We start from the raw sequence: 24708 nt of genomic DNA on the forward strand, positions 1-24708 counted from the left end.
TGGCTACTATCGCGGGTTGGGCGGGCTGGTCCGTGAGTTTTAATGGGCCGAGCTAAGATTTTACGGTTCAGGATTAGACCGTGAAATTCACAGTTTGGGTGGATTGATCCACGGGCTGAAATTTTTTGGCCCACACCGATTGCCTTACCATCTTTGTTGGGGATTTTATACATTATACCTTGTGTTTCTTCCAGTTTTTACGTTATCCAACATATTTTTGAAGTTTTACATAATACCCCTAAGCGGCTAAGCCTACCTTTTCTAATGCACAATGCTCCTACCGCTAACTATATGTCATTATTTTCGTTTACTTTTTGTCATTTAGTGGAACAAATCTAACTTATACATAGTTTAACTCTTGCAGTGAAATTTACATACTTCCTCCGTTTCAAAATAGATGGTACATTGTTGACTAAAACGTTTGTCGAGGCACTACTTTGACTACTAATATCTTTAATTATGTATTAGAGTAAAGTATAAAATTTTGATTTTCTGAAAATATATATTAAGACAAATCCAACAACATATTACATTATAACATTTGATTTTACCTAATAGTAAATAATGCATGGTCAAACCTGATTCATGAATAGTGGAAAAGTCAACAATGTAGCATCTATTTTGAAACGGATGAAGTATTAGATTACAAAAAATAAGCGAAATTAATGACGTATAATTAACGGTAAAAGTATTGCGCACAAGAAGATAAGTTTGAGAGTATTGTGTGGAATTTTAAAAAGGTTGGAGTAGATCATAGGGTACAAACTCTTTCTATCGTATAACTTATAAGGAGAATAAGCTTAACTAGATATCCTAATCCGAGACTAGTGTAAAAACTCTTTACATATTATAATCTTAATTACAATATCTTTAAATATATTTTTGTGTACCTTGTTGGAAAATAAGAAAATGTTAGTGTATAATTGAGAATCATTAGTATTATTCAAATTTAGAGAACACTCAAATACAACTTTATAAATGAGCAGTAGGTCATGACCTAATGGTGTTAGCATCTCTTTCGATATCAGATGTCATGGGATCGAGTCTTACCTCTTCTAGAATAGATTCCCAAACTAGAAGTAAGATTATTCCTTTTGAAGTAATATTTGATAAACAAATTTCATTACCCATGATCTGGAAATTTTTATCATATAGTCAGGTGAACCATGCTCATGATACACTCCAATACTATTTTCTTGCTCATTGCTAATTTGAAATCTGCAAATGAGCATAATCACATAATAGGTGAGCTCCAAACGAGTAAAAAAATAACCTTTGGTATACCATGCACATGGTACTTCTAGGTGTATGATGAATGCTTACCTCATGATCCAATGATCTCTCCTATATGATTTTCTATGCAGAGCCTGGTTTCAGTTTTCCGTCTGATCTTTAACACTTTAGTGACCCTTGTAAGGAACAATAATACAAATGGAAAATTTAGTGCACAAAGAAGAGTAATTAATATGGACCTACACATGTAGATTTTTACGAATTTACCCCTTTTCCACCTATCAGCCAGAGAACCTTTCTTTAAATATAGTTCTTACCCTCGTTTCTTTTTCTTGAAAAGAAAAGAAGAATGCGGGCTTGCCAAATGCCAACTCTTTAAATAAATTTCCATTCTAATAGTGAATATTGGAAACTAATAGTGTGTTTGGTTAGGAGGAAAGCGTTTTCCTGAAAAATTATTTTCCATACTTTTCTTTATTTGGTTTAGGTTGGACTTAAGAGAAGGGAATATGGGAGGAACATTATTTTTCAAGGACGACGGAAATCATTTTTCTTCATGAGGTAAGGGAAGCTATACTTTCCCTTACTTCTCTTACCTTCTCCTGGTTAGTTTCTTTGCAACCAAACAAAGGAAAATCTATCAAGAATTAAGTTTTTTACTGGAAAATGATTTTCATGAAAAACCAATGTCCATCAATTTTATTTTCTATCCAATCAAACACATCCTAGAAAAAATAGCGAAAAAATTGACTATCGGGTAAACAATCTACCCAATAGTAGTAGAGAACTTTGTTTTCATTGTTTATATATGACACTTGTTAACTTTGAGTTGCTCAAGAATAATGAGCAAACATAAAAGTTCAAATGCAATAATAAGAGATAATGTACATATGTCCAATTGTCCATCATGTCCATCTTTTCTTATGCAGAGGAACCTTTGGTGTGTCCTCTGAATCTCTGATACTGATAGAATAGGCAAATGCATCAGAAAGCAAATATTCCAACCATAAGAAAAATACATTCTTTAAATTTTACTGGAACAAGAATATTCCAAATTTACTAATAAAGAAAAAAATGTTCTATAGATTTGCTGAAGTATTGATGCAATAACAAATTATTTAGAGATTGCATATTGAGGAACAAAGATTATCAACTTTTTTTTAAAGTTGTAGCAACTGAAGTTACTGATATTATGGTGTTAGCTAAATTGTTTGATTGTAAATGTGTACGTCAACATTTTTTTTTTGCTGATCTATTTTCATAAATGATATTGTTCTTTTTTGTCAAAATAATAATCGTGTATTCTTCTTGCTTGAATTTCAGGAATGTAGACATTATCACGTTACATTAACATACCGGAAGTTATTTAAACTCATTTTTAGTTATTGAAACTTACTATAATTCTTTTTATTTCTTATTTGAACTTATTAGCCGTTATATAAACTTATTAGCTCTTATTAGTTGTAAAGTGAGCTAATTTCAGCTAAAATAAATGAAGATGAGAACATATCCAAAATTAGGTATATTAGTATGATTTACAGGTATAGTATGATGTTAAGGCCTAATGATAATACAACTAATTAAACATAAAACAGAAAGCAAACAGACACTAAAGTAAGCTACATTTGCTCCTTCATATACTCTATTAAGATCAATTGGGGTTGGCGTGAGTGGTTAAGTGACTCTCGCTTCTTAGCCAAGGTCTCGGGTTCGAGCCTTGAATATAATATATGGAAAAGATCCCAGCTGAGAGAGATGCTGCTCTTTGAGGTACCCATGCAAACTCCCACAAAAGATTAGTTTACTCGCAGAAGGCGGTGGAAAACTCCTCAATAGAAACAAAAAAAAAAACATATATACTCTATGAAGGAAAAGTAGATAAGTATTAATTTTTCAAGGAAATTATTAATTAGTTCTGATGGATTTGTATCCCTTGATTAAGTTATGATCCATTATTAACAAGGATACATTATCATAGATTATCCATAATACAATTGTTCAATTAAAAATAACATGCTTACGTTTCAATAGATTGGGCTTATCTCCGTTTTCATTCCAAATTTATCAATTATATAATTTCATGACTTTTCAGTAAAAACTTTATTTTTGCCTCCTTTTTTCCTGTTTAGTTTTTGCAAGTTTGAAACATTACTTAGTCACTTAAGCATGGGTGTTGACTTAAGAAATGGCCGTTTTAAAGAGACCAATTTCAACCCTTTAGACAATTAATATAGAAAGCAATAAACTTTGCTTTTATGCTTAAGCAACAAGCAAAGATTATATGTTTAGCCTAATTAGATCCTTAAGTTAATATAATAACAAGATCAACATCTAATAACATTTGAGCAGAACCAATTGCTTTTGGACAAATAAAAGTAACATAATTAAATATATATATCAAGGATTAGATTGAATAATAATGAATTAATGATAGAATCTTTTGATTGCTTAGCTAATCTCTCATATGTTTTCCATATGAAAAACAAGTCATTGAGCCATATTAAGAAGCTGAATCTACATGTAAATATATTAAAAGGCGTTCTTAAACAAGGAATTGTGCCACGTGATGCTCTTCCTAGGGAGTTTCAGTTCATGTTGCATAGTATAGGTTTTAATAGTATAGGCATATTAAAAGGCATTCCTAAACAAGGAATTTGACCCAGTGACCTCAAATTCGTATACTAAAGTTTTAGCCACTAGACCAAGTTGTATTAGTGTTATTATCATTTTAAAATATAATATTAATAAATGAAATTTTTATTACCCGGGGCATAATTCAGACCTAATAACTAGTTATAATATTACTAGAGGTAAGACTTAATTACAATAGGACTTAATTAGTATTTAAAGTTGATTTGTGAACTTTATCTTTTTTGCACCAATCATTGATTGCATAAAGAATAATTAGTAGAAGGTATAAAATCACCTACAAAAGAAGAAACATATATATATGGATGAGCATAACATAAAACAAAAGAAACAAAATTTGGTGCCACCTCTTTCTATTAAATTTTGATGTTTACGTGAAAGTTTATGCCTCTTTCTTAATGTGGAAATGCATTATTTTAGATACAAATATAGATATAGTAATGCAAGTGTGTTAGGAAAAGGTTCAAACTTTATCTCCTCTTTATTTCACTATGTGTATGTGTTCCAAGTTCATGCAAAAGGCTATGTAGAAAAAGGAAAGGTAGAGAAAAAACAAGAAACAAAAAAGTGTTTCCATTATTATATTTTAGCTAATATAAATTCAGGGGATTGATAAGTTTACTTTAGCTTGTAAAAAATAAGTTTATGTGAGATTTACTTTGATTAATACAAAAACAAGTTTTAATAACAAGTTAAAATCAACTATATAACTTAATTAGTAAAAAAAATATTATCAAATTTAATAAAAATCAGGTAAAGAGAAGAAACTCGATCAGATATAAAGGAATTGAAAACAAATGAATGAAATTTATGTGATTAGTTTTCCGTCATCGTCCCTCCATTTGATACAAGAAAGATAATATTTTTGTTAAAAAAACATCAATCCCTTTGTTGTTGAACAAATTTTAAAACAAATAATTATTGAAAATACTTTTATTCTTTCTTATTTATTTAATTCCTCCCTACCAAAAAAACAAGATATTATGGGCCAACAACAACAACTTCAAAAGAATTTTAAGCAAACTTACACCTAATTGAAGGATTAAGGGCCCTAATATGGATATAAATGAAACCTATCACATTAATCAGTAATCATATGATCCATAAACCTCTAAGACATATCAACCTCAAAGAAAGAAATTTCTATTAATAGAAGAGAATCTTTGTATGGCATGTTTTAGGTGATGACAGAGAATGGATGTAGACCTCTTAACAAAGGAGATAATATCAGATAATTCATCTATTAATTAAGGGTGGTTATTCAAGTATAAAATTTATACAAGTGGGTGTCTTTTATAATGTTTTGGTTGACAGGGCAATTAGCACAACGTTAAATAACAATATAATCTTGGAAATTCATATAATAATGACCATAAAAAGTAAAATCCAAATCCCAATTAAGGGAATATTAATTAGATTCAGCTAAACCAACTTTAGAAAGTCTTGTCTTTTGGTTTCTCTTTTTACCATCTTTTTTGAAAGAAAACCTTGTCTCATCTCATATCCTCTTTATGCTATTTTTGCTAGATTACACACTACTCCATCCCTAAAAAGCACACTTTCTAAAAATTTGTTTTCATCATTAGTGTATATCTTATAATATCACAAATAAAAATTGTATTATCAAATTCATCTTAAAAATACCTTATAAATATAATAACAAATATATATTAACAATTTTTGTTTCCATTAGTAAGCAGAAAATAGTGGACTATGCCTCTTAAAAATAGCCTAAACAAATTTAATAGGTAAAACCCTTTAGAAACTCTATATATTGATTAGAGCTGATCATTTTGACCCGGCCCGCAAGCTCGGCCCGACCCGACCCGTTTTGGGTCGGGTTTTGGCATAATTTTACGGTCCGGCCATAATTTTTTTGGCTTTGGGCAAACCAAAAACGACTTTGTAGTCTATTTTTTGACCCGACCCGTTTTTTGCCCGAAAAGCCCGCTAATTTAGCCCCGAAATAGCTGACTTTTGGCACAAAAATTCGGCCTGACCAATGGACAATTTTTTTTGCCGCGGCCGGACCCGGCCCCACCCATGATCACCTTTAATATTGATAGACTTAACGTTTAAAGTTTGACCTTAAATATTGATACAGTGTATCCTGAATGGTCTTAACGAGCCTAGCTGGCTTGCAAACTTTTCGAACTCGATTCAAAATTGTCTGAGTCGAGCATAGCAAAGTTTGATTCAAAAAATTCGTGAGTAGACTCGAAATATGTTTAGCTATATTGTTTTTCATATTATAGAAATTAAATGAAAAGTTATACTTAAAATTTGCACAATACTTGTAATAAAAAACTCAAAATATCTAAAGTTATTTATAGAATATATGTAATATAATTATTCAACTCAAGTTAAGTTTTATGTCAAATTGAACTAGAAAATTTAAACTCGCTGCTCGACTCAAGTTTGAGTAAAAATGTTAGGAGACAAGAAGTTCACTCATGGTACACCCAGGGGTCTTTTGTAATAAATTAGAAATTCGGGTGCTCATTTGACACCAAATTTGCTCATATGGACATTTTGCTCATTTACTCATTTGCTCATCTTGCTCATTTTGTAATAAAAGTGTGTGCTCATTTTCTTAAACGAGTAGAAATGTTTGCTCATCTGTTCATTTTGCTCATTCGCTTATTTGCTCATTCGCTCATTTTAATCATTTGGAGAAAATAGTCTTGGATGTACTATAAATATTTTCGGAGACGAGCCAAGCAACCCCAAACTTGATCTCGTTTCAGCTCTTTAACACCCATTGCATTTCTTGCAAAGCTTGTTAAGAAAGAACCAATAACAAAGCATAGGCGGTTGAGAGAGAAAGCAAAAGAGAGAGAGAGAGAGAGTGGAGTTGGAGTTAGTGATTCTAGTGGGTTCCCTTAACATATTATTTGACCCCACAAAATTAAACATATATATTTGTCCCCCTCTTCAAAACCCATTAATATAATTAAAATCCAAATCAATTTTTAATAAAATTATTCTACTAATTTTTATTTTGTTTTTCAAACCCCACAAAACCAGAAGTAGTTGTGGGTCCCCCCCTGAAACAGACCTCTGAAAGACAAGATTTTCTGTACCATAAGATGAGACTTTCAAAACTCTCATAATAATAACTTTGCACAGAAGTAGTTGATAAACTCATTTCTTTCCATCCTTCAAAAAGAGAACAATCATCCATGTTTTCTTCATAGAGAAGTAGAGAAAAAAAAAAAACAAAACACACCCACAAAAAAAAAAAACACCCACAAAAAAAAAAACACCCACAAAAAAAAGTTGATGATGATATGAAAAAAAAGCTTGAAAAGTTGAAAATATAAATACATGTTGTAAATGAAAAAGACTTGGCCTTTCTTTATCTTCTGATCTTTTGATCTTCTTCTTTTGGTGGCTACTTATCTTTCAACTATTTTGACAACTAAAGTTTGCATCTTTGATATCTTTCTTCATTTACAACCACACCCATAAAAACTACACTTTTGTCTTTCTTCTTTCAACCTTTTTAAGCTTTAACTCAGTCAATTTTACAGAATATACTTCAAAGGTATAAACTTGTCACAAATATCTTGAAACTTTTCTTTAATTTGATCATCATTTTTATTTCATTTGTTCTTACATCAACAACAAAAAATAATTGTTGGGTTGATTTTTTTGAAGCTCAGAATTAGCTAGAAGCAGAAGAAAATGGTGTAAGAAGAGTTTTTTTTGCATGGCATCAAGTCATAGGCTTGGAGAGACTGGTTTATCACAGTCAGGTCCTTCATCAAATCATCATAACATTCCTTTTGCTGTTCCTCATCATGGAATCAACCCTACAACTTCTAATCCTTTCATGTAATAATACTTCCTAGCTTCCTCCGTTCGAATTTAATTATTGGGTTGTTAAATGACGTCCTGTTATTTTAGTTCAAATTACACTATCAACGTGAATATTAAATTTCTTTTTTCTAAATATTTACTAGTTTTAAAAGGCGCAACCTTTATAAGATGAGGGATACGAAAAAGATAATATCCCATTTGTTATTTTTTTTATTTGTTTGTGATATGAGGGATATGGTCCCGTCATAACAACATTCAAGAAAACTCGAGTCATTTAGACTGATAACCAGACATTTAACTACGGATTATATTTTTTTAGTGTGATTTTGTTGTATAGCTTATTTGGTGAAGATTTTATGACATGACAAGTTTTGTTGTTTTTTTTAACTAAAATTAAACACAGGAATCAAGGAGGATCTTCTTTTGATTTTGGAGAGCTAGAACAAGCTATTGTTCTGCAAGGAGTTAAGATTGGACATCATGAAGCCAAATCATGTAAAATCCTCACTTTTCTTCTGTTTTTTTGCCTTTTCTGACGTTTAATAAGTTTAACCAACCTTCTTCCCCCCACATAAAACAACCAAAAATTGGAAGAGAAAGAAAGAAGTTTGAATGTGTCATACACACACATACATAATACAAGGTAGATGTACAAAGTACAAAGAAGGGGATTCGAACCTGTAACTTATCGTTCACAGCACCTCAATCTTAACCACGAGGTCAAACATCCTTGGTAATGAGTATATATATATATGTACATGTACTATGTATGTGTAAGGCAGTGAAGTTGGTTTTTCTATTTACAACACAAAAATGATTTTTAGAAACAAAAAACAGTATGGCGTGGGTTTACAAACTAGGAAAACATGACCTCTTCTTTAGATCACACTATATCATTTCACTTTATTACTCTCTTTCTATAACTGCAATCTTTTTTCTGCACCATTTTTTTTACAGTAGTAGGTTTTCTGTTTCTTCTTTGTACTATTTCTACATCTCAAAGTTGGCAACTTTTAATTTATTTCTTTAGTGAAAATTATTTTTAAAAAATTATTTTTTTTATTTTTTTTTTTATTTTTTTTTGATATTGGAGATATTGCTTTTGGTGATTTTGTGCAGCTTTATTTGGAGCCAGACCTGCAGCAACTCTGGAGATGTTCCCTTCATGGCCAATGAGATTTCAACAAACCAACAGAGTAAGTACTATTTATCTTCCTTACTTTCTCTCTCTAGATTTTTGTTCTCTCTCTACTTTGACTAGTTCTTTTTTTAGATATTAATGACTGAAAACAACAACCTTCCTGTGTCTTCTGAAGTTTCCTACTCTGAGTCTTTTTTTGTTGTTGTTGTTGTTAGTATTACTTGTGTATTTGGATAATCATTTAAATACTACTACTATCTTATTTGAAGATAATACTTTTTATTAATAAAAAAGATTAGTTTTTTAATACCCATTTGAAAAATGTTGTGTTATTATCAGGGAAGTTCAAAGTCAGGTGGAGAAAGTACTACAGATGATTCAGGATCAGCTATTAACACTTTTTCATCAAGTCAAGCTGAAACTCATCATTTAGAACAACCTGAATCTCCTATGAGCAGAAAACCAACAACAGAACAACAACAACAACAACAACAACAAAATCAACAACAACAACAACAACAAGCTTGTAGTTTTCAGCAACACCAGCAACACCAGCAACCAGGAATGGCTAGTGATGCCTCAAGAACAGGAATATCACAAAAACAACCTCAAGAAAAGGTTTTTTTTTTTTTTTTTTATGGTTTTATTATGTGTTGTTTCTTTTTGAATTTTGACTCTTTTTTTTTTTTTTTTCCCTCTTACACATTTAATCACAAGAATCCCATAAATGGGTTTTTTCTAAATTTTACTGTAATAAAAAGACAAAAACACACAGATCCCAAAAACACCCATAACATCAAAAGACAGGTTTTTTCTTCATTTTCTTGATGATTTTCTGATAAAAATGTTCTGACATTAAAAAAAAAACAGAAGTAGATTTCTGTTAATTTAATTTCACATCAGAAAAAGTAAAAGTTAGAATCTTCACAGTAATTTTACTGTTTTCCTATTATTATATTGTGATAATAGTACTATTGTAGTAGCAGTTTTAGCTCTAATCCCCATAACTCAAAGTCCTAACCTTTGTTTTTTGGCTTTCATATTACACCCAAATCAGAAAACAACAAAAAAAACCAACCACATCACAGAAAAATTGTCCATTTTATATTAAATGCATATCTTCCTACTCCAAACTCTATGTTTGTTGGTTTTTTTCTTACAAAATACTTAAATGCATGTGGTAAGACCTCACCTCACCTCAATATTCAACACATATTCATACCCTTGAGATTTTGCTCATCTCATCACTATGTTTACACAGCAAAATGAAGTTGACCTTGTAAGTTCTCTAATCATTAATATTCCTTGCTTACCAAAAATATGTCAATGTTTGTAATAACAACTCTTACCTAGCACATGAAAATACATGCATGTAACATAAAAGTTTGCCATATAAGTGGTGTAACTTGGCATTTTTTTCTTTTGAAAATGCAAACTTTGACCACTATGTAAGTCCTTTTTATAATATATTTTTTATTCGATTATCAACTGGCTTGTTGTAGATGACACAACCCTTTCGAAAAATCTCATCGACCCATTTAGTTTTCAAATATGATTAATTTTTCTTAAAAGAAGGGTTTTGTTAAGGAAATTGTTTTGATGAAAGTGGTTTTACTTTTGTAGAGACAAGGTGGAATCAAATCAGATAAAGTGCTTGATGCAAAGGTACTTGCAAAATCCCCTTTTTGTTTTTTTCGAGACCGGTTGATTGCCTAACAATTCGACGATTAATTAAGTACAACATGTCGATAGGGCTTAAATTCTAGTGTTTGTTGAGAATATTTATGATATTTCTCTCCTATTAGTTTTCTAACTAATTAGGGAAATATTCCTATTTTTTTTACCTTTTGGCTAAATGTTTCTTATGCCTAATTGTCCTTTCTTAATTATGGCTAAATCTTTCAGACACTTAGACGTTTGGCTCAAAACAGAGAAGCAGCAAGGAAAAGTCGACTTAGGAAAAAGGTACTTTCATAAAACATACTTTCATAAAACATATTGTATTTTATTTTCTTATCATAAAAAGAATTAATCATTTAATTTATTTTGCATCTTCACATCTCTCTATCTCTCTTTATGAGAAACAGGCTTATGTACAGCAGCTAGAATCAAGCAGGATCAAGCTTGCACAGCTAGAGCAAGACCTTCAAAGAGCTAGAGCACAGGTTACTACACTTCTTATCTTTCTAATTAAATTTTGTAGCATGATACTATATGCATTATGCATATAATATTTAGGCGAATGCTAACGGGTGCCTCTAGGCCGCTAAATAAAAAACCTATATTTATATATTATTCTCTCAAAGTAGTTTTTGTTTAAACGACTTTTACGTATAAATAAGTTTCTTATCCAACATCCGACGCATTAGCAAATATTTATATTTGGGTAGTATATTATATTCCAAGTGAAAATCCAAACTTTTCAGCATTACAAATCAATGAACTGGATTTCCATCACATTTTGGGGGCATATTGTATACTTTCAATCAATTTGTTTCCTTTTTTGGATTCTCAGGGATATTTCTTGGGTGGAGGAGGCGGTGCTCCTGCAAACCTTAGCTCAGGTGATATTATTTTATTGTAACTTGATTTTTCCTTCATGTTCTAACAATTAATTAATCTATGTCACATTTTGATTTTTGTTACTTTTCTCAATAACATGATCATAATATAATCTTAACATAATAGAAAACTTTTAATGGTAATTATGAAACATATAAACTCATAATAGGAATAATATTTAAATTTTCAACTTACTATACCTAAAAAGTGATATATGTAGGATAGAAAAATATGTATGAATTTTAGTTACAAAAATTATTTAAAAAAACGGTCTAATTTTAATATAAAAGTAGACCTAGTCACTAAATGAATTAAATTACTCACCAAAAAAAATTATTTTAGTCACTATTGGGCTAATTCTCTTTTTAATATTGAGCTTACCATTGCCTAGTTTTAATTTAAAAGTAGGCGGTCTTTTACAAGACAAACTCTTTTAGTTATACTCAATTAGCACGCCAACAAGTGCATCGATCAACTTGTAAGAGAGTTGTTCTAGTTTGTTTTGATGTTCTTTTATTTTCTTTTTTTAATATATCTTTAAGATAGACTTTTGAACTTAATACAAATGTCAAACTATTACAGCAATATTTAGAGCAGAAACTATTAATATTGTTTTATGTACATTTCATGGGATTTTTAGTAAGTTGTTTACACCTATGTCTTGCTCGAGTTGGTGGGCGAATAATTTATTTTTATGTGATTTTGACCCATAACCTAAATATGAAAAAACAAATCCTAATACTACAACAACCGAATATTAGGCCAATTATTCAGAATAATGTCGACCATTTTGGTCATTTTTATCATAATTCAATAGTGAGTAGTATATGCCAAAAATATTCAAAAATGACCAACTGCATTTTTAAAAGGCTACTTGATGGTATAAATCGTAAAATTTGACAAGAATATTCTTTTTTTTCATACCCAAGGCTCTTCAACAACGCACGAAAAATGTAGTAGAATTGTATAACATATCGAGGAGACCAAATAAATAATTTTTTTTTTCATGCACGTACGTTTTAAAAATTGGGGAAGTAATATAGAAGCCCTTAATGTGTCAACCATCATAATAGATTAGAGTGAAAAGAAAAAAAACATGGCATTTATCACACTTTCTTGCTATCGCTCTCATGATCAAACATATTTCATATCCAAAAGATCAATAATATAAGTTGATGTATCAAATATGCATGTACCTTCAATGGTGCCGTCTTTTAAAAATAAGTAGGGAGCAAGTTCATCAGGCCCATACGATAGCGCAACATTGTCGTATGAATAGAATTAATTTAGTTTAATGTTTTATTGTATGTTGCCTCGATGTCAAAAAAAAGAAAAAATGCATGTACCACCCCTCAAAACAGGTGTGACAAATGTTTTGGCACACTAAACATCTTAGTCATTAAACAGTAAAGTTTATTCATTAACAATTGATTAAGGTTTAGGTTAATGACATGCAAATATTTCATGCATATTATTGAAAAGAGAAACACATGCATAGCATAACACAGTTGATCTTCCACCAATTAGTCTCATCCAATCAAACAACTAACTTATTACATACTTTTCTTGACGTACAAGCATCTTTAATTTGTATAATTTTTGAACTCTTAAGGTTCGTTTGCATAACTTGTTTATATAGTAACAACTTAGCTTCTAGGTGTTCGTCTAACTAATAGTGATATGATTGAGTCAAGCCGTCTGATACAAAAATTTGCACGTTGAATAATGCGACCTTGTTATAGTAACTTATAATAGTAGCTCAGATTAACATATATTATATATGTATATTGCCACCTAAGAACCAAGAATATCTTGACCTAGTGGTTAAAATTGAGGTGCTATGAACGATAGGTCACATGTCCCCCTTCTTTGTATTTTGTACTGCTTTCGTGGCTTATATGAATCAAAAAATATTGCTACCTAAGACATTAACGCTTATGAGGTTACAGATGGTGCTGCAGGAGCTGCTATATTTGACATGGAATATGCAAGATGGCTAGAAGACGATCATAGGCACACTACAGAACTCCGAGGTGCTCTACAAGCACATTTATCAGATGGGGATTTAAGGATTATTGTAGATGGTTATATCAATCATTATGATGAAATTTTTCGGCTTAAGGGCGTCGCTGCGAAATCCGATATATTTCACCTTATCACCGGAATGTGGACTACTCCGGCAGAGCGCTGTTTTCTGTGGATGGGTGGATTTAGGCCCTCAGAGCTTATCAAGGTAACTATTGTTTAGAATTTATTTACATGCACTTAGTTTTCTTTTTGCTTGCTCATTTATTGGCTTGTACGTTATTAAACCACAATTTGTATAGGCCTGCTTAATTTGACTCATTAGCCACTAAAATTACCTATGAAGTCCTATCTGCCCCGTCAAATAACCAGGTCTATATATATAAGGCACTATATTAGCTAGGGTTCACATGCAAATATGCAATAGGAGTAATCTTTTCTTGCGAATGTACATCATATTTGATTGAGCACATCTAACAATTAAAGTATGATCTAAACTTTTGTTCAATGACCTAGGAGTAGCACTTACGTTGAAGTGCATCTAAATTTTCATAGGAAAAAACTTTATCTACCCAGTGGGCCAACAACCCACTATAAACAGAATTAAATAAATAAATAAATAGTGGAATCTAACTCATCAGTTTAAACAGTTTTTTAATTTTCTATTTGTAGTGAATTAACTATTTACCGGATAGATGTAGTATTATACGAGTTTTTGTATCAGTGCCTTATATGATTCTCTACACACCAAACAAAGCAATAATAAGTTGTTTTCAGATAATCGACCAATTGATTAAGAACTTGACAAGTGCATGTGCTTTTCGGGGGTGTTACTTTCTTCGTAGATTTAGTCTAAAGTTTAATGTCTTATTAAGGAAGATTTTATTTCTTGATTTTAGTGTGGAATTAAAAAGAAGTAGCTCTAATGTCAAATTACTAAGCAATTTGTCAATAATAAAGAAATTTGATGCCTTCTTTTAGTTTATGCATGTGTCACTAATTCAACACTTCAAATCACTAAATAATTTACACTCTAAATTAAATAAACCCCTCAAAGTATGGGATTTAATAATTTCTTTTTGAACATTATCTTAACTTCTACAAACTATTTAACACATTATCAATCCAAATTATGATTGATGGTGAAATCTCACTAGTAAAATGACTAAAATGTCCTCAAATCTTAGGTTATAAATGTGTTTTTTTTTTGTTTTGCGTTGTGTTATAGATGTTAACAGCACAATTAGACCCTTTAACGGAGCAACAACTAATGGGGATATATAGTTTACAACACTCATCGCAACAGGCAGAAGAGGCACTTTCACAAGGTCTAGAACAACTTCAACAGTCATTAGTTGATACCATTGCTACTAGTACTGTTACTGATGGCATGCATCAAATGGCTATTGCTTTGGGCAAACTTTCTAATCTTGAAGGTTTTATTCGTCAGGTAAATTTTAGTTTGTGATTTGATATCATGCCCCCTCCGTCACATATTAGTTTACAACGCGCAATTTGATTTTTCATGTCGAACTTTACAAACTTTAACGAGAAAACTTGACCAATATATAAGAGAGAAAACATAGTAAGACGAGATAGTATTATAATAATTGCTATGAATTATTGGTCAAAGATGTGTTTTTGAAATCGTCACAGTCAAATTTGGGATGAAGAGAATAGGACGCGGTTTCATTCTAGTGTGTTTTATATTCTAGAAATAGGAATTGGAGTGTCCTAATCTGATTTGGAGAGGTGATTGGCTTAGTATAGATACTTAAGAGTCTTACCACCATCTAATGTTTTCCAATTAAACTTTGATGTTGCATGTTTGGGTTTATTTAGCATTACCACTAATTGTATGTCTGTCAATTTAAAATTTAGAAAACCTAATATAAAGTGACAAGAATAGTGGACCAAGAGTTTTTCCATTAATTAGACACTTCTTGACAAAAAGTACTCCATATCTTTTGCAATTGGTTTCTGAAAATGACAGATTTAGGTACTTCTTGAAATAGAACATTTATAATTCTACTCAAAAAGAAGGGAGAAAGAAGACAAAGTAGTTTACCAAGTGTTTTAAGTTACATATTTCATGATACTTTAACCATAATAATATGTAGAGATCTTAATTGGTCTAATTTAGCTAGCAATCATATTAATCATCATATCTGCGTGGATTGGGAGGTGCGTGGTACCTAAGATTTGCCATCAATCCTGTCTACGTTATTGCGCTTAGTCGTTTATTTACATCCAAAAAATATTAATTATAATTATAGCCATTTACAGGGGAGATCAACCCTTGCCCACTATTTATTGATTCCAACCTTTGTGATCAAATTTGCACATATACTTTTGTCCGGATTTAATTCACAATATTACTTAATTAGATTACTGTTAATATCTAATATTATTTCTCACAGCTATAACTCGACACTTGTACATGGTTATAACTCTTAGACACTTTATTTTGGGCCAAAATCATTTAAAACTTTCACAAAATAGTCGAGTCTAACACTTGAACGTGTACCCATATTAGACATAAGTAGCCGAGCTCGAGTCCGAGTAACATAGGTTAGATATTTATTTTAGAATAGTAATTGTACTTTTATCCAGACCATAATCCAGGGATTTTAACCCTCATGTTTTCCGCCGCATTTTTGTGGATATATAGTACACCTGAAGGGCAAACGTGCACATGACATAATTCTGACCTCAGCTTTAAATTAACCTTCTAAAATTGACTTTTTATACCCTACAAAAATAAGTAAACAGATGAATTTTTCCACCTTAAAACCAGGGTTCCAACATCTTCCTGCTACATTGATTAAGATTTGATGCATGGTTTATATTCTAATAATGTCATTTTCAGAAAGTGATTTGAAAACGAAATATCAAAAATAAACTATATAGAAAAAATAAAACATAATATATACAATTTGGTAAGAATAATATATTAAAATGTACATCTTTGTTGAAAGAGAATACAAAAAAAATTCAACCCCTTCATCTACTCCTTAAACTCTATGATTGGAAATGTCCAAATCTTAAACATAGAAAACAACTTCATATGGGTCAATTTCTTTGAAAATTTATTTCAAGACTACCCATTTGGGGCCCGCCGGCCCGCCCATTTGCGCTCTCTTTCTCTCTCTTCCTTACCTAATTAGTGGTTAAGCTAAGTTGTACATTTTAATTAATTAACTAGTTATTAGGTCCGGGTTATGCCCCGGATAAGAAAATTTTCATTTATTAATATAATATTTTACGATAATAACACTAAATAGAACTTAACCTAACGGTTAAAACTTTAATATATGTACTTGAGGTATAGGGATCAAACCCTATATTATGCAATTTCTTATTTTTTTTTATTGTAAATGGATTGCATGAACTAAAACTGCCTAGGGAGAGCGCCACGTGGCACAGTTTCTTGTTTTCGCACGCATGTTAATATATTTGTATAGATAGATATGATTAAGATATTGTGTTACTTTTAACAGATTTGTTTTGATGTACTTAAAAACTTTTTTATGTTTGTTGTTTGTTCTCCTGAAATTTAGGCTGATAATTTGAGGCAACAAACACTTCATCAACTACGTAGAATATTAACGATTCGACAAGCAGCAAGATGTTTTCTGGTAATCGGAGAATATTATGGTCGACTGCGTGCATTAAGCTCTCTTTGGTCGTCTCGTCCTAGAGAGTAAGATTTTTCATCATCTAATAATATAATGACTTTGTCATTTTAACTTTTATTATTTGGGTTTTAGTATAGATCATAAAATTCCAAGGTAGTAGTAATAGTATGATTTTATGGACTTTTTAAGATGTTTATGATTCATACTTTTCGCTTTGAGAGACTTATTACTAGCTAGCTAGTGTAGTGTTTGATTAATTAAGCAAGGTTTGACTAAGTATATACAATAGAATAAAGCAACTTATATATAGGAGACAAAATCGCCGGATTGGAAGAGCAAACGGTACTTGGATTAAAGGCATTATCGACACTTCATCTTTTGTCTGTTATCTAAAAGCTAGCCTTTGAAAATCATATACTTCTTTCGTCTTTTTAATACTTGTAACGTTAAAGTCTGCACAAATATCAAGAGGAGAAAAAAATACATCCATATTCTAGTAGTGAGCTTCATAAAATAAAAAACGTTGTAAGTATTGAAAAACAGATGAAATATATATATGATTTTAATTAGTTTTACAACTAGGATAAAACGATAATAAAGATATCATTGACATTCATCTATCGTTAGGCAATTAGCCGATAGCTAAAAACTTGAAAGGAACCAAATATATGCTAGGTCTTTCAAGAGACTAATTGTCTTTATGAAAAGGTTCTCAAAAGGTTATTAGAAAATAATTAAGGTAAATATTAGGTTACTAGTGAACTTGTACGTTTATCTAATCTGTTGACATGTCACTGTCTGAATTATGGCCAGATAGACATACATGATAATTCTAGTAGATCTCCAAGATCACAATCCCTCAAAAAATGATATAAAAAAAGTAAACTATTGTTTATAATAAAGACTAGTGGATTAGACTACTTAACAATCAACGGGTTTGAATGGAACAAATCATGCATGTATACATTGTATACCAACCAATCAACCATGACCATACATGGAAATGTACCATAAGATAGTTTTTGTTAGAGATGTCGAATACTATATTTGCATGCGATTTCATCTGAAATTCGCGCATCTAAATTTATATGAACTTATTAAAACTTATTAATCCTGATGAGTTTAATTTAATCCGACTAATTCTATATTATTTAACCTAGCTAAATTTGTTAAAACGTCCTTTTGTAATTGTGAATTGCACTTAGATAGCCCACACTGGCATTAAGCTTCACTTGTAGAAACTTACCTATAAAATTTACTTTTTTAGAACTTATTTTCCTGTTATAAAGGTGAGAAGAATAGAGTCTTTGTACCAATATTAGTGCAATCCATCCCATTATTACTTCATTGATGTTCAAAAGATTTTTATGCTATAGATGTACCATGATGTTAGCAGTGTAAGTCTCTTGCAACTCATAAACAATAGAGGGTACGTTATATTAAATACTTCATTTTCTAATTAATTTATCTTCACTTTATTGTTCTTTCAGACACATGATGAGCAACGATAATGGATGTCAAACAGCCCAAGATTTACAAATGGTGCAACCTCATCAACAAAATCACTTCTCGCCCTTTTAAATTGAAGAATGTGTGCAGTACTACGTACAGTCTTTGTGGCAGGCTATCATCAGAATCAATCATTCCAGCATCATCAGAATTAGATTTTATTTTTTATTTTTATTTTCTTGTTTCATTATTTTTCTATTTTTCAAATATCACTAGGTTATCTTTCACTTGTAAATCAAAAGGAAGCTTCTTTCCCACCTCCTTCCACAACCAAACAAAGAGAAAAACAAAGCAACAATGTAAAGGTGTGCGATTATATATCATATTATATGAAATATAATTCGTGCTTTATCTTCTTCTTCTTTGGCTTTTCCTTTTGTTTTTATTACATATAATATGTGCATGGATTAGAAGATATGGCTAGGGAGGAAACACTAAGTGATCCAAACCAATATATATTGCACGTAACTAAGAACAAGTGGTTGTACAAGCAATGTTTCCATGCATATCGAATCCACTAATTCAATGTAATTCTATAGTTGTCTCTAAGATTATTATTGCAAATGATAATGTAAGCAAAAAAAGGAAATAGAGGATCTAATCTTCAATTTTCATGATTCAAGCTCCCCACTTAATTGGTAATATCATAATCTTAATTACAGGTGTTAACAAGCTTAATTGAGATCGAGCATGATGTTATTTGGCTCGCTCTTTACACTTTTACTCGGACTCGATTCGAGTCTCGAGCTTTTTTGAGTTTAAATTTTATAGTTTAGTTTACCTTAGCAGTGAACTTGAGTAAAAAAAAATTACATTATATCTATTTAAATAGACCGTTTCAGGGTCATTTCATGGCTGCACCAAAAAATCATAAATGGGTACTTTGGTGGCATTCTGGGGCAATTCATAAGGTGCGAAGCACCCGGGATGCATTATAAGTAGTGTCGCGCCCTCATAGGAACATTTTCAGCGAAAAAATATAACCAGATCCGGAAGAGCCCTAAAACGGTCAAAATTGAAGGCTATAGGTCACGATTTTAGACGTCCCCCGGACCCGTGCATCGAATGTCGTGGGATGCCTCGAGGGGACGACATGGAATGGTATATTAAGGACTTCAACAACTTTGAATGGGCATAAGAACAACTTTTACGACTATAGGAGACATTCTGTGGCTGCACCACAAAATCATAAATGGATGGTTTAGTGGCATTCTGGGGCATTTCATATGGTACAAAGCACCCGAGATGCATTATTAGTCGTGCCGCACCCATAGGAAGGTTTTCGGCAAAAAATATGATCGGGCCCATAGGAGCCCTAACACGGTCAAAATTGAAGGCTATAGTCACAATTTTAGACATCCCAGGGTCCGTGCACCGAATGTCGTGGGATGCCTCGAGATGACATGTTATGGTATATTAAGGACTCCCACGACTTTGAACGGGAATAAGAACGAGTTTTACGACTGTTTCGGGGTTATTCCGTGGTTGCACGACATAATAACAAATTGGTTGTTTGGTGGCATTCTTGGAAAATTATGATGGTGCGAAGCATCGGGGATGCATTATAAGTCATGCCGCACCCCACATGAAGGTTTTTGGCGAAAAATATGAGCGTACCTGGAGGAGCCCTAAAACGGTAAAAAATGAAGACTATAAGTCACGATTTTAGACGTCCTCGGCAGTCGTGCACCGAATGTCATGGAATACCTCGAGGGGACATTGGATGGTATATTAAGGACTTTCACGACGTTGAACGGGCATAAAAATAACTTTTACGATTGTTTCGGGCCATTCCGTAGCAGCACCACAAAATCATAAATGGGTGGTTTGATGGCATTCTGGGGCAATTCATATGGTGCGAACCACCCGAGATGCATTATAAGCTGTGTCGCACCCCACATGAAAATTTTAAACGAAAAATATAACCGGGTTCGGAAGAGCCCTAAAACTGTCAAAATTGAAGGCTATAAATCACGGTTTTAGACGTCCCCGAAACTTGTTAACGAAATGTTGTGGGATGCCTCGAGAGGACATGGGATGGTATATTAAGGACTTCCACGACTTTGAACGGATATAAGAACAACTTTTACGACCGTTTCGGGCCATTCCATTGTGCACCACAAAATCATAAATGAGTGGTTTGGTGGCATTTTAGGGCAATTCATATAGTTCAAAGCACCCGGGATGCATTATAAGTCGTGCCACACCCTATAGGATGGTTTTCGGCAAAAAAATAAAATCGGGCTCGGATGATCCCTAAAACGGTCAAAATTGAAAGCTATAAGTCACAGTTTTAGACGTCCCCGGGACACGTGCACAAAATTTCGTGGGATGCCTCGAGGGGACGTGGGATGGTATATTAAATACTCCCACGACTTTGAACGGGAATAAGAACAAGTTTTACAACCGTTTCGGGGTTATTCCGTGGCTGCACGATAAAATAATAAACTGATCGTTTGGTGGCATTCTGCAGCAATTCAGATGGTGCGGAACACTTGAGATGTATTATAAGTCGTGTCGAACCCCATAAGATTCAACGAAAAATATAACCGGACCCGAAAGAGCCCTAAAATGGTCAAAATTAAAGGCTATAAGTCAGGATTTTAGACGTCCCCAGGTTCCTTGCACCGAATGCCGTGGGATGCCTCGAGGGGACTTGGATGGTAAATTAAGGACTTCCACGACTTTGAACGAGCATAAGAATAACTTTTACGACCGTTTCAGAGGCATTTGGTGCTTGCACCACAAAATCATAAATGGGTAGTTTCGTGGCATTCTGGGGCAATTCATATGGTGTGAAGCACCCGGGATGCATTATAAGTCATGTCGCGCTCTCATAGGAACATTCTCAGCGAAAAATATAACCAGATCTGGAAGAGCCCTAAAACGGTCAAAATTGAAGGCATGATTTTAGACCTCCCCCAGACCCGTGCACTGAATGTCGTGGGATGCCTCGAGGGGACATGGAATGGTATATTAAGGACTTCCACGACTTTGAATGGGCATAAGAACAACTTTACGACTGTTTCGGGGCCATTTCGTGGCTGCACCACAAAATCATGAATGGATGGTTTGGTTGCATTCTGGGCAATTCATATGGTGCAAAGCACCCGAGATGCATTATTAGTCGTGTTGCACCCATAGGAAGGTTTTCGGCGAAAAATATGACCGGACCCGGAGGAGCCCTAAAACGGTCAAAAATGAAGACTATAAGTCACGATTTCAGACGTCCCCGGAAGCCGTGCACCGAATGTCGTGAGATGCCTCGAGGAGACATGGGATAGTATATTAAGGACTTTCACGACTTTGAACGGACATAGAAATAGCTTTTTGGACCGTTTCGGGGTTACTCCATGGCTGCCCGAGAAAATAATAAATTGGTCATTTGGTGGCATTCTTGGGCAATTCAGATGGTGGAAGCACCCGGGATGCATTATAAGTCGTTCTGCACCCCATAGGAAGGTTTCCGTCGAAAAATATGACCGGACCCGGAGGAGCCCTAAAACCGTCAAAATTGAAGGCTATAAGTCACAATTTTAGACGTCCCCGGGACACTTGCGCCGAATGTCGTGGGATGCCTCGAGGGGACATGGGATGGTATATTAAGGACTTCCACGACTTTGAACGGACATAAGAGTAACTTTTACGACCGTTTTGGGGGCATTTTGTGCTTGCACCACAAAATCATAAATGGGCGGTTTGATGGCATTATAGGGCAATTAAGATGGTTGGAAGCACCCGAGATGCATTATAAGTCGTGCCGCACCCCATAGGAAGGTTTTCGGCGAATATGACCGGGCCCAAAGAAGCTCTGAAACGGTCAAAATTGAAGGCTATAAGTCACGATTTTAGACGTCTCCGGGACCTGTGCACAGAATGTCGTGGGATGCCTCAAGGGGACATGAGATGGTATATTAAGGACTTCCACGAATAAAACGGGCATAAGAACAACTTTTACAATCGTTTCGGGGGCACTCCGTGGCTGCACCACAAAATCATAAATGGGTGGTTTCATGGCATTCTGGGGTAATTCAGATGGTACGAAGCACCCGAGACGCATTATAAGTCATGTTGCACCCCATAGGAACTAGTTTGAGTTTTTTTTACAAGTATTCACAATTCAAGTAAGACTTTTATTTAATTTCTATTATGAAAAATAATATAGCTTAAACATATTTTTAGCTTTCTCACGAATTTTTCGAATTGAACTTTGCTATGCTCTTAGTTCTAGAAAATTTCAAGCCAAGCTCGAATATTTTACGAGCAAACTAATCTCATTAACGTCCCTACTTATAATATATGAAGCACAAATCAATAATTAAATCTCATGGACTTGATATTTTCCCAACTCTATAATGTTTCCACTCTTAAAATTTCAACCGATTTCATCTCTATTATATATGGAAACTCTTGAAGATTTTAATGTCCGTCTTTTTTTTACCAATATACCCTTAACTAGAAATTTTTTTTACAATACTTATCATTATATTAGTTTTAAAAAAAAAAAAAAGAGGAAAACAAATTTAACAAATAGCAAAGCAGTTATCACTCATCATTTGACTTCACATACATAACGTGCATATAAGACTAGTACTAATAAATCCAAGCGTTTCCATGTCACATAGGTTTTGTTGTCCATCCAACAATCACAACCATCCCGTCCCAATATTAACAGAGATGGTGGGAGACCAAGGACTTATTATAACAATAATATAATGTTTTAAAAATTGCCTCCTAACTCCTAACAAAGCATTTTATTTAGATATTGAAGGCTAAATAAACAAAGTGGCTGGTGGTGAGAAGATAAAATAGTGGAATGCTGCTTTGCTTTCTGTAAATATTTAATAACTTGACAAGGATTATCTAACAGAAAAAATGAGCACTTATAGTTATATACTACTTCTATATAGCATGCTAGAGGAAGTGGATTTGGTGCATAAGAACTAACCAAAAAATGTCGTCTTGTTAATGGAAAAGATAGGGATGAATAGGAATAACAACAAAATTTCCATTTGTGGTGTATTAATTGGAGAATAGAGAAAATAAAGAAGTCTATAGTGAGAGATAATACAATCAAGATTAAGAAATTAAAAACATTAAGGATAAAGCAACTAAAGTAGAAGAGATTGTTTCAAGTGCAGGCTCAACTAGGAGATCTTGTTATTCAGGCAAAGCATAGTAACTTTGCCCAACATAATCCTCCATTGAAAATAAAAGAATAGTTGTAAGAAATATATGTTAATGGTGATCCCCTCCTTCAAAAGGTTATGCATAACCGCATAAGTATTAAATATATCAAAGCGTCTTGCATGAGACGTCTAAATAAATGGGACGAGGTTGTAGCTAGTTTATAGACAATAACTATCACTTTATGTGTTTAAACTGATAGATGTTATGGGTTAAACAGTACACTTAAACTCATAGATGTATATATAAGTTTAAACTAATAGATGTTCTCGGTTAAATTGATAAATGTATTAGGTGAAACTGATAGACATGATGCATGTTTAATTAGGTTAAACTGATATGGGTTGAGCTATATATATAGATGTATGTCTTACAACTCTATATTTATGCTTAAAACTTTCCTAAAAGATTTGTTTTTGTTTAATTTGAAATGAAAAAAGATATCTATATTGTGCATTGCATTATAAAATATTTTCCATGATGCATTCCATTTAGGACTGAACAAATGAATCGTCATATTTTCAGTTTAGTCAATTAAGGATCGAAAATAGCAATGTCAAATCTCTAACACAAATTTTCGCGATATCAAAAAAAAACTCTAACACATGAAAGGTTTACATGCTAAAACCTCTATACCCTATTAGTTAGGTAGTAATAAAATCACATTTAAGTTCATTACTACCAGATTTATATTTTTTTATTTTGGCTAATTAACATTATTAAGCAAATATATATGTGCACATAACCAATTGTAAATGAACAAGTGACTCCCCATCTTACTAAAAGGTTAGATGGCTTCCTATACTTCCTAAAGGTTAGTGTTAGGAAATAAACTTCACAATATAATGTATATTGTCTGTCACTCAAATTTTTGTCAGAACTGAAGTATCAAATAGAAGCATTACAGATCATTACCAATGTTAATAATGTACAGTTTTGAAA

The 24708-nt window shown here is 32.7% G+C and overlaps 1 protein-coding gene across 4 annotated transcripts; it reads left to right on the top strand.

Annotated features, from left to right (window-relative positions):
• Positions 1-6703: 6703 nt before the first annotated feature.
• Positions 6704-18930, top strand: LOC104900318 (transcription factor TGA9). Of its 4 annotated transcripts, none has more exons than XM_010687711.4 (13): positions 6704-7429; positions 7548-7719; positions 8108-8199; positions 8824-8900; positions 9185-9463; positions 10469-10510; positions 10751-10810; positions 10933-11010; positions 11361-11409; positions 13369-13640; positions 14661-14882; positions 16993-17135; positions 18561-18930. In XM_010687711.4, the coding sequence occupies exons 2-13, from the start codon at positions 7595-7597 to the stop codon at positions 18649-18651; spliced, it is 1530 nt and encodes a 509-aa protein (XP_010686013.2). In that variant the 5' UTR covers positions 6704-7429; positions 7548-7594; the 3' UTR covers positions 18652-18930. The 4 variants fall into 4 exon arrangements, with proteins under 4 accessions (XP_010686013.2, XP_010686014.2, XP_010686012.2 ...); XM_010687710.4 differs by having other exon boundaries at positions 6710-7429; positions 7543-7719; positions 13357-13640; XM_010687709.4 differs by having other exon boundaries at positions 6711-7429; positions 13357-13640.
• The last annotated feature ends 5778 nt before the right edge of the window (positions 18931-24708 follow it).

Source organism: Beta vulgaris, chromosome 7, assembly GCF_026745355.1.
Source record: "Beta vulgaris subsp. vulgaris cultivar EL10 chromosome 7, EL10.2, whole genome shotgun sequence".
Classification (NCBI taxonomy): domain Eukaryota; kingdom Viridiplantae; phylum Streptophyta; class Magnoliopsida; order Caryophyllales; family Amaranthaceae; genus Beta; species Beta vulgaris.